The sequence below is a fragment of the Myotis davidii genome, unplaced genomic scaffold (genome assembly GCF_000327345.1).
Source record: "Myotis davidii unplaced genomic scaffold, ASM32734v1 scaffold348, whole genome shotgun sequence".
NCBI lineage: Eukaryota > Metazoa > Chordata > Mammalia > Chiroptera > Vespertilionidae > Myotis > Myotis davidii.
Genome location: NW_006298965.1, coordinates 1,085,615 through 1,097,143, shown reverse-complemented (window position 1 = coordinate 1,097,143; position 11,529 = coordinate 1,085,615). Strand labels below are relative to the sequence as shown.

The following is an 11,529-nucleotide window of genomic DNA, read 5'->3' as shown; positions in this document are numbered from 1 at the left end:
TGAATAGAGTGTCGGCCTACAGACTGAAGGGTCTAAGTTTCGATTCCAGTCATGGGCACATGCCCGGGTTGCGGGCTCGATCCCCAGTAGGGAGCGTGCAGAAGGCAGCAAATGCATTCTCTCTCATCATTGATGTTTCTATCTCTCTCTCTCTCTCTCTCCCTTCCTCTCAAATCAATAAAAATATATTTTTTAAAATGATGTATTCAACAATTTATTAAAAATATATATGTACTTACTATAATTTAGAAATGATATTCTCAAATTTTTACACCTAAAAGGGTGACCTCTCATTTCCAGGTCCCCATGAACCATAGGTACAATCAACCCGTTAGACTCCGTAGTGACACAATACTAAGACCGTCTTGAGATTTATTGATTTGGTCAGAGAGTCAAACCAAATCAGAACCAGTTTCCTAGCAGCAGAGTCACGTGGGTTCTTCATGAGTGATCTGCTGACAGAGAGGCTCACAACCAGGTTTGTTTTCTTCAAGCCAAAAACTCTGCTTAAAAAATAATATATTTTGTCTACCTTATATTTTAAAAAAAAAACACAAAAAAAAATCATGAACTTATAGAACTTTCCAGTAAGCAAAGGGCTTTCACCTGTTATCTTAATTCACAGTAAGTCCAATTTGTTTACGATTACACAGCTAGTAAGCAAAAGACAAAGAATGAAGACCCTTTGGTTCCAATAGTCTTTACACCACACCGAAGACAGCTTTTAGGAACCTATAAACTTAACAATCAAAAAGGACTGAGGAATGCCTTCTTACCTCTTTAAGCAAACCAGACTTCCTCGTGAGCCACTCTCTCCTTTTGGTCAGAGAATGACAATACATATAAAGTAGGGCTCCTCGTCGCCAAGAGAGACATTCCAAGAGTTCGTCCCCAAGTAAATCGCAGTGCTGAAACACAACAGAGACAGAGCTAAGAAGAGAAATTTGATGTCTGTAAAAATAAAGTTAAATTTCAAAATACTGAGAAATTAAAAACACTTATTTCACAACATTTTCTCTTCGTTTAGCTATTTACACAGGAATGCTGTACTTTGAATCAATTAGAAATACAGACATCTATTGCTACATGAAAATTAAATAACTACTCCACTTATAAATATTTTTAGAAAATAGTTTAAATATTTTAGTAGCAAGTTCTAATGTATATAAAATATAAATACTCAATAATCTGATTTAAAAGATAGTTTTTTAGAACTACATGTTACTTGAAACAAGATCTTACCTATTTCTACCATTGCTAGAATAAAATAATAAAAAGATATACACAAAAACAACCTTAATCAAACTTTTACTGTGTTGTGTCATTTAAAATTTGGGAGTATTTGTTTCTACAATTAGCATCCCCTCATGAACACATACAGCACAAAAGATATCTAAGGGGAGATAAGCAGCAAGCAGTTAACCGTTTGGATGCTGACATATTTTTTCGGACATATGCCAAAACTGCGGCACTAATTGCGCGTGTATGGGAAAAAATGTAAAACACTTTTTATACAATAAACTCACTTGTATTGCTTTGCAACAACAAAAATTAAAAAATACCAATTGTTTACATAAATTTGTTTTAAATAAGAAGAGCGCAATAGCGCTCCTTAGCAGTCAAACGGTTAAAGATGAATTATTTCCTTGAAAAAGTAGCCATAGCTGGAGATAAAAATCTTGGAATCATCTAAATAGGATGCCGTAACAAGCATACAACAGGTTATACAGCAAGAATAGAGGCGGTCAGGGGATTAAGGCAGTACCCTTGGGTGCCTGTCTCCAGGATGGGAGGAAGGGGAGCTGTTGGGGAAGGAGCAAGACTGTAAAACAACAAGGGATATGGTCATTAAATTACTTGGAAAATGCAGACCCTCAAGAAAATGCAGCCAGGACCGGTTTGGCTCAGTGGATAGAGCATCGGCCTGCGGACTGAAAGGTCCCGGGTTCGATTCCGGTCAGGGGCATGTACCTGGGTTGCGGGCACAACCCCAGTAGGAGATGTGCAGGAGGCAGCTGATCGATGTCTCTCTCTCATCGATGTTTCTAACTATCTCTCTCCCTTCCTCTCTGTAAAAAATCAATTAAAAAAAAAATGCAGTGTCTGCAAAAGTAAACGAAGCAGAAATAGCAAGTATCTTTGCTTAGAAAATGATCAGGCACTGTAATTACAATACAATTACATCAGGAAAGTATACTGAAACATATTTAGAAAATATAATACTTTAGGTGTGACACTGGTCTGAAGTGTAATCCCTCCTTCAATCTTAATTTAAAACAGACACAGACATAGTCAAGAAGAAAAAACACAGACTCTAACCAGCAGTCCATACAGCAAGAATTAGCAGCTTCACCATCATTCACGAGTGTAAAACTTACTTTTGGGTACATATTATTTTCTTTAACTAAAATTTCTGGTTCTGAAAGAAAAGTGATCAACTCTTTCACTTTCTGGGAAGAGTCTTCAGGGAAATCTTCATCTACTAGCTTGTTCTCCTCAAAATATGTCATGTCCAAAATAGCCTGATGATGTACAAGAGAAAACAATAGCTGTAAATGATTTCTACCTGAATAACTCTTACAGTTTAACTTTACATATGTACAGATGTTTTATTAGACATTTAAATTTTCTAGTGCACTATTTAAATTTGAGGCCCTGGCCAGATAGCTCAGTTGGTTAGAGCATAGTCCAGGGGTCCTCAAACTATGGCCTGCGGGCCACATGCAAATACAAATATTGTATTTGTTCCCATTTTGTTTTTTCACTTCAAAATAAGGTATGTGCAGTGTGCATAGGAATTTGTTCATAGTTTTTTTCCAGCCCTCCAATAGTCTGAGGGACAGTGAACTGGCCCCCTGTTTAAAAAGTTTGAGTACCCCTGGCATAGTCCCTAAAAGCCACGGTGTGGGTTCCATCCCTGGTCAGGGCACATACAAGAATTAACCAATGAATGAATGAATGGATAAACAAGTGGAACAGCAAATCAATGTCTTATTTCTTCTCTCTCTCCTCCCCTCCCTTGCTCTAAAATCAATCAATAAATGTTTAAATTTGAAAAGTAGGCAAAATGTCTAGCTGAAAACATAATCCAAGATGAAAAACTTCATAGCTATTTTACTAAAATATTAAATTAATGCTGACCTTCCTTCCCTCAAAAAATAAAAGGGAGTTTTATATTTTAATTCAGGTAAGTAAGTCATAAACAATATTATGACAAGTATAATTATATATTCTTTGCTATTTATACATATATACTCTGGACATTTTCTAAATGGCTGCTGTATCAAGTTAAGATCCCTACCTCTAGTTTTGTAAACTGAATCTTCAAAGGATTTGTTTTCCCAAATGCGGATTCAACCCACTAAAGGCAGCATATCACCAACATTATGCAATTCAAACACTAAGACCCCAGCATTCTTAAATACAAGACGCTCTGTTCAAGCACTTTAAAACTACCCAATCCTTTTTTTTTTTTTTAACCTATTGGACTAAGATGAACAAAACTGTGTTCTAGTATCAGTTCTACCACTAATCACCTAATCAAAGGACAAGTCAATTTATATTTTTAAGCCTGTTTCTTCATTGGTAAAATGAATTGGACTAAATGACTTTCAAAGTTCTTTGCTTTGAAGATAAAATGAATTGACATATGTAAAGCGGTTCTCAACCTGTGGGTCGTGAACAATGAAAATACATCCTGCATAACAGATATTTACATTACGATTCACAACAGTAGCAAAATTACAGTTATGAAGTAGCAACGAAAATAATTTTATGGTGGGGGTCACCACAACATGAGGAACTGTATTAAAGGGTCGCCGCATTAGGAAGGTTGAGAACCACTGACTTAGAACATTACTTGGCACACAGCACTACTTAAGTGATAAACGTTCTTGTGTGGAGGTTAAGCCAGGAAGGAGATCATCCTAAGAAAAGTGACCTGTTGATTCAGAGCCATAAGTGGGATCCAAGGAAGCCTGGGGACTATAAATCTAGGGCCTTTTGCCATATTCTTAGAAATAAATTAAGATGTTTAAAACTCTCTCATGTGAAAGAAATGACACAAGCTGGGAGCCTTCTGAAAGGAAAGAAAGCCAGGGCAAGTTCTGCCAAGTCACAACAGTTCTTTGGGGTTTGTGAGTAGCTGTCACAGACTCATTTGACCATGACGTTTGAAGGCGGAAGCCAACTTATGTTCCTCCAATCAGAAAACACAGTGCCGGGCATCTAACTGCTGTAAATGTACACTTGAAGGTTAACCAAGTTTACTCTGCTTTCTGTTTCTTTTTTTAAAAAATATATTTTACAGAGAGGAAGGAAGAGGGATAGAGAGTTAGAAACATCGATGAGAGAGAAACATTGATCAGCTGCCTCCTGCACACCTCCTGCTGGGGATGTGCCCACAACCCAGGTACATGCCCTTGACCGGATTCGAACCTGGAACCTTTGAGTTCACAGGCTGACACTCTATCCACTGAGCCAAACCGGTAAGGGCTGCTTTCTGTTTCTTTTCTTTTTGTTATGTATTGGTTTGGGGTGTACAGCTTAGTTGTTAATCCTAAACTTTACATATTTCCAGTACCCTAACTGGCACCATACATAGTCATCACAATATTTTTTTTAAAATATACTTTATTGATTTTTTACAGAGAGGAAGGGAGAAGGATAGTTAGAAGCATCAATGAGAGAGAAACATCGATCAGCTGCCTCTTGCATACCTCCTACTAGGGATGTGCCCGCAACCAAGGTATATGCTCTTGACCGGTATCGAACCTGGGACCTTTCACCGACACTCTATCCATTGAGCCAAACCAGTCAGGGCTCATCACAATATTATTGACTATGTTCCCTATGTAATAATTACTTCCCCGTCACTACTCTTGTAGCCACCAATTACTCTACTTTCTATAAGCACTCATCTGTATTATATCTAAGGGCATACGAAGCACTCTATTAACTATAAGATGTTGTAGGAATGTTAGTTACTATCTATAATAAAAGCGTAATATGCTAATTAGACCAGATGTCCTTCCGGACGACCTTCCGGACAAAGCCGGGGCATCGAGGGAAGCCTGTTAGAGGGAAGCCAGCAGCCGAGGGAAGGAAGGCCTACTCTTGCACGAATTTCGTGCATCAGGCCTCTAGTAATGAAATAATGTTTAATGTCAACTTGCCTCAGCAGTGTTTGAGAAAACCAAGAAAACAGATCTTGTCCATACAGAGGCCTGAATTTGAAACAAAGCAAAAGAAAAAAAGGGAAAGGGGCAACAGAACAATCTTACAGATGTGCATGATAATAACAGAGGGAGTCATGTTCAGAATCCTAAGGAAAGGAGAATTTCAGGGGGGAAAAATAACTGGGGCTCTTTAGAATCCTCGATTTCTTCTGAATAACCTTTAAAACCTTCAAAATTGGACATAGTCCTGTTTTGCTTAATTACCTATAAAGGGAAGCAATTCTGTTATCTGCAAGATTTTATTCCTTACTTTTCTTATCAATACACATCTACTAAATCTTCTTTGCATACTTCCTCAAAGTTTCAAGTCTGTATATTTGTACATAGAGTTTTTGAACAAAATCAAACACTTGAAATAGAGAATAAAATGATTTTATTAGACCTAAACATTGGAATCGATCCTCTAATTAAGCAATTTGCCCCATAACATGTCAGAAACCACATCTGTCTTAGTACCTGTGTGTAAAGTTCTAGTAGATTCGATGGATTTGAACACTTTTTTTCTTCTCCACACAAGAGTTTCAATTTTTCTAGAGCTGCAGAGGCCCGAATTAAAAAGTGATCTGTAAGAGAGAAAACCATGTTGATTATTTAACATAATTTCAGACTGATATTTAAACAAAAAAAGTTATGGACCTTAAATGATTAAATAAAATTTTGTTTGGCACTGGAGAAGAGCATGACAGCAATAATAGTTTATGTAAAACAAATATAACATAATGCCTAATCCTAATTAAACTAATTTATCATGGAAATTTATTCTGGAAAGCTAGACTGAAAACTTTCTAAGTAGCTTATTTAGAAGTATCTTAGATACAGTTGCAAGTAATAGCCTCTACTATCAACCAACTAACTATTGATGTGCATCCTGGGATTGACTTACCACACCGAAAAAGAAGTTGGCTTCTGGGTATTCTGTGGATTTTGAAGAACACACCCATAGGAAAAAAATTCCGCAAATAATCTTAACTAGAACTAGAGCTATCTCATCATAGATAGACCCTAGTCAACAAACCTACCAACTATTTATTCAATCACTGGGGTCAATGTCCCACTACCACTTCCTGAGTGCGATGACAGCGAGTCCACAAGAACTTAAAAGCCGATCTGCATTGTAATAAAGGCTCAAGACTCAAAAAGAAAAAAACATAAAATCTACAGGCAGCAGAGAAGTCATGAAAGAGAACTGGACTTAAATTCAGAAGTCGAGGCAATTCTCTACTTTTTTTTTTCTTCTTAAGGAAACCGCTGTTGTTTAAAAGTGTTCTGATCCGGAGGGGACCCTGTGAGAACCGAGGTGATGTGTGTGCAAGAACCAATGCAAAGCCCTTCCGCAGAAGACCGTTTACAGTTGAGCTGCGAATCCCAGATAAGACAGAAACTGAAGACGAAGCAACAGAAGTGTTACTGCTGCACCGGCCTAGCTCTTTCCTGCGCGCAGCACCACGGCCTGGGTGCTGTCACCAGCGCGAACCTGCAAACTTTCGTGGGCCCTGTTCCCGGGTTCTGCCCAGGTCCGGGGCTCCCGAGCCAATGCACCGCAAGCAGCACTGATCTGACCGAGTCGCACGCGGGTGTCACAATCGCAGCCCCGACGCCAACGCCTTCGCTTAAGGCGATGTGACTCTATTAACTTGTATTCCTACGTTTTCTAAAGAGAAACGTAAGAAAACGCCAACAGATTGATGGGAACATAAAACGTAAAAACTGAACTGGTTATGTAACAACTGTTTGAACGTGTTTTCATTGTATTTATGTTCCCCATGTTGTTTTAACGTGCTCTTTGCTTGTAATTCAAGTGTTCCATATCCATCACTGACGCGGGGATATTTCCTCCTTCTCGGAGAATCCTCCCTCCCATAATCCTGAGCGGCCAGGCTATAGGGGCGGGTGTGCCGTCGGGACACACCTCTGCCCCGCCCTCCTCTAAACCAATCGGAGACGTCCATGCCCCCAGGCTGACCCAATGGGAAGCCAGCTCTCTCCGCGGGGAGCCGGGAGGAGGTTGGCAGCAGCTGGCGGGCGGGCGGCGGGCTGGTGATGCGTGGTACCTGGCTCGCGCCTCCCTACCCCGAGCTGCAGCCGTACTCAGTAGAGCCCGCAGGGAAGTCTGGGAATTTTGGTCTTGCAGTGAGGAGGATGCCTGACTATAATCTGGTCAGAAATGGAAAGCCCGATGGCCCCCTTGCAGCTCATCCTAGTCTCCGAGAGGTAATTGGCTGCGGAGCTCCAAGCCCTAGTGGAAGTTGAGTGTCGCTTTTCCAAATCTTCATTTGAGCAGCGGGGTTTGTTTCATTTCTGATCTGCATTGGCTAAGCTGACATTCAAAGTTCTTTAACGGTCTCGCGTTCAATAGTACCCACATTTTGCATTTGCAAACATTCTTATTGTTTGACGTTTAGATTTATTGTTATAGATCTAAAGCGCCCACTGTGCGCAAAGTTCATCCTCCACTGTGAGTTTCAAAGTTCTTAGCGAGTCTAACTTTCATTTTGCATTCCCTGTTTTCAAGCCTATGATCAAACAAATCTTTAACTTAGTTTTTTCGTTTTGCAATTTGACACCGTACATCTTGAAAAATCTCCATTCTATCTTATTTCTTATGGAAGGCAGTGTTTTTATTTATTTACACTAAATATAGGGAAATGGTGTATTGTGTTTTATAAGTGAATCACCAAAAGCCTTTCTAACTGATGTTTTAACACCGGTTTCCTCCTCCGATTCACCTTAAACATAGGGAACAGGAATCCTGTATTAATTCTGTGTCCTGACTGCCTGGGACAGAATGCAAAACTAAGGAGCATTCAACACCTCAAAATGCCAAACCTCACTGTATATTTTAAATAAAATTTACAATTCTACTGACTCATTAAACAATGACAAACTTTCAGCAAGAAACATACTTGGCACTGGGAATTATTGCTCAACTGAAGGCTCACATGTGTGCATGTCCTCGGAGAGAGCTGGAAGAGACCTGTGAGAATACAATGCAGCCCTCATTTCCAGATGAAGAAACTGGACAGAATGCAACTATTAACCACTCCCAATCCTAGAACACATGATTCTGTGACTGGTCCAAGATCATGCCAAAGTAATTACCTACCTTTAGAAGACTGTCCCCCCACCCCCCGCAAGGATATAAACAGATAACAGCCAGCCCTTACCAATGCACAGGAAAGAAAGTGCTTAAAGCTAGAGAAAGCACTTCCTAGGAAAGAAGAAACACGAGCAGTTTTCTCCAATTTTATAGTTATTTATTTTTATTTTTGGAAACCTACATGAATAGAAAAAATAAAATATGCTACATTTTAAAACTTCTGAAAGAAATTAATAACTCCCTATGAATCTACCAAAACTACCTTCTAAAATAACTGATCTCATTTGTTCCACTTTCCTCCCCACTTCTATACTAGTATAATGGGTAAAATCCAATTATCTAAGAAGAAATTGACTTCCCAGGATGTTTATAAGACACAAAATCTTTTTTAAAAAGAGTTTCCAGTTGTCTCTGAATCACTATTACTTACAGCTTATGTCATTCTTTTGGAAACTTCCCTTTACTGTTTTTTGTGTGTATGGGTCTTATTTTCTCATATAAATTTGTCACCCTCCTGTGGAACAAGAATTGAGTTCTATTTTTTTAATTTGCCACCAGCAACCTGCATATAATAGGACCTCATTAAAGATTTACTTCTCTTTTCATTTAATGACCATTGTTGGGCCAGGCACTATGATGGGCACTGGGATTATAGCAGTAAATGAAGGTGATCACTACCCTCCTAGATCTTATTATCAAGTCAGGGGAGGCAAAGGCTTAATGTCACACAATGAATATGTAATTTTAGAATTGTGGAAGGTGTGAATAAAAAGGAGAGGGATATGATTTGATTTGAGAGATGAGAAAATGATATTAAAATCGAACGGATGAATAAAATTAGCCAGGTGAAGAGCGAGGGTGTGTATCAGTCTGGAGATCCAATCAGAAGAGAGAAACCATATGGAATTGGAACAAGGACATTTGATATAAAGAATTATTAACTATAAGGGGGAACTGGAGTCAAAATGGATTGGCTAGTAAGAAGTAACACAGAGGAATAGCAAGATAAGGAACACCCTTGAGCTAGAGATCCAGACCCCATGGGAGGAGAGCTCATGGCTGTTGGTGGCTGGGTGGCAGGGAAGTCCCTGCACTCTGCACCTGTGGAACTTGCTGGAACTCCACCTTCTGGAACTTGCCAGAACTCTGCATCTGCAGAGTGCTGGGAAAGCTGCCCACGGTGACGAGGCACTCTGCTACAAAACTGCCCCGAGGGTGCCAGGGAAGCGGCATGAGTGCGGGAGCCGCCAAGAAAGGAAACAAGACCTAGGAAGACCTTTGGCCTCCTGCGGTGTCTCTCTAGTTCCCTCTACTGACAAAGCTTGACATGGTGTCTGCTGACAAAGGAAAAATACATATAAAGGACCAGATAGATTTTTCATAAAACAAGCAAAAAATAAAAATAAATTGGGAGCTGAGGGTCAATAAGTCTATAACCAGCACAGTGGAGAATAACATAGCAGGCACCGTGAACAGCATGTGCGAAGACTCTGAGTTTGGGGAGAGCTAGGTAGTTTGCAGGAATGAAAGAAGGCTGCTGCTGGTGTGGGGGGACTTAGAGCATGGTGAGGCTGAAGAGCACAGGTTATCTCCTGAGGGGAATGCCTCACTCACAACCATGGAAATGAACCCGTCGGGGCAGAGTGAGCCCCCACTGGCCATGTCCATATTAATTGACCCTGTCTTCTGGCCACGGCCAATTCATTTATTCAATTAGGTGGTCATAGGGACAGTGGAAACGGAGAGAAGTGAATCCGTTTGATGCCCTACATGAGTAGAGCCAATAGCACTTGGTGACAGGATTCGAGGTGAGAGGTGAAGGAGAAAGAGATAGCGAGAATAACTCCCAGGTTTCCGTCAGGAGCTACTTGGCCAATGGAAGGGCATTTACTGACTCAGGACTCTGGAGGAGGACCTCACTGGGGAGGGAGACAAGAATTCAGTCTCACTGATTTCTAGAGGGCTTTGTGTAAACCCAAGCTGAACAAAACTTTTATCTAATGTGACTTTTTACGTTCATCTGAAAAAGCAATTGGCAATTCATTTTTTAAAAAATATACTTCTTTTATTGATTTCAGAGAGGAAGGGAGAGGGAGAGAGAGAGATAGAGATATCAATGATGAGAGAGGATCACTGATTGGCTGCCTCCTGCACACCTCCCACTGGGGATCAAGCCCACAACCCGGGCATGAGCCCTTGGCTGGAATTGAATCTGGGACCCTTCAGTCTGCAGGCCGATGCTCTATCCACCGAGCCAAACAGACTAGGGCGGCAATTCAGTTTTTGAGTTTGGGGAGAGGGAGAGTGGGAGGGGAGGGAGGAGAAGAGGGGAAAGGAGGAGAGGGGAGAGGAGTCTGATCTCCTATAGCAGTGGTTCTCAACCTTGGCTGCACATTAGAATCACCTGGGAATCTTTTTAAAATCCTGATGTCTGGGCCTCATCCTTCAGAAATTCTGTTTCTTTGTGATGGGGTGGGGCCACAACATTAGTAACAAAGAAACAGAATTTCCGGAGGATGAGGCCCAGACATCAGGATTTTAAAAAGATCCCCAGGTGATTCTAATGTGCAGCCAAGGTTGAGAACCACTGCCCTGTAGGCAGGATGGTAATTAAGAGCTGATCTGTGTAAAAAGAGCTTGAAAAATTAAAGGCCTGATCATTAGAGGGGTCTTAAATAATAAGAACTATATAATTTAAGCTCTAGAATAAATTCATCCAGGAACAGAACAGAAAGACAGTTGTGCCATTTAGGTTTTCCTGGTCTCATTTTGTCTTACAAGAAACTATTTCTCCTGCTCTACTCCCCAGGGTAATTCATCTTTTCCCCTACCGCATGGGCAGCCTTGTTTTATACTGTTTCCTTTAGTGTTTTAAATACTATCCGTATTACCCGCAAGATGTATCTGCCAAATAAACCAATTCTAATAAGCATGCACTATTGCTGCAATACCAGGTAGCTTCCAAGCTGTGCGCTTTGTTGGGGACATGACATTTAAAGATAGAGTACATTATTAGAAGTTCCAACCGTACCAATCTTAATAATCCTAGTACAAATTAACAGAACACCTAGAAAACATTACAAGTAATTGCTACTTGACTTGCAAAGAATCCATTAAAAGCTACACTTTGATTTATATCTCCTTTTAAATCCCTGATAAGCAAACATTTTATTTATTTACTTATTATCTTTTTTT

At 40.1% G+C, this 11,529-nt stretch overlaps 1 protein-coding gene across 1 annotated transcript in view; it reads right to left on the bottom strand.

Annotated features, from left to right (window-relative positions):
• The window catches only part of LOC102761448 (chromosome unknown open reading frame, human C5orf51), a gene marked incomplete at its 5' end in the record, with an annotated part of 22,665 nt that overhangs the window by 5,538 nt on the left and 5,598 nt on the right, over nt 1–11,529 (bottom strand). Inside the window, 3 exons of the mRNA XM_015571002.1 lie at nt 777–908; nt 2,379–2,522; nt 5,694–5,800. Coding sequence (XP_015426488.1) covers nt 777–908; nt 2,379–2,522; nt 5,694–5,800 — 383 coding nt within the window. The remainder of the gene's footprint in view (nt 1–776; nt 909–2,378; nt 2,523–5,693; nt 5,801–11,529) is intronic.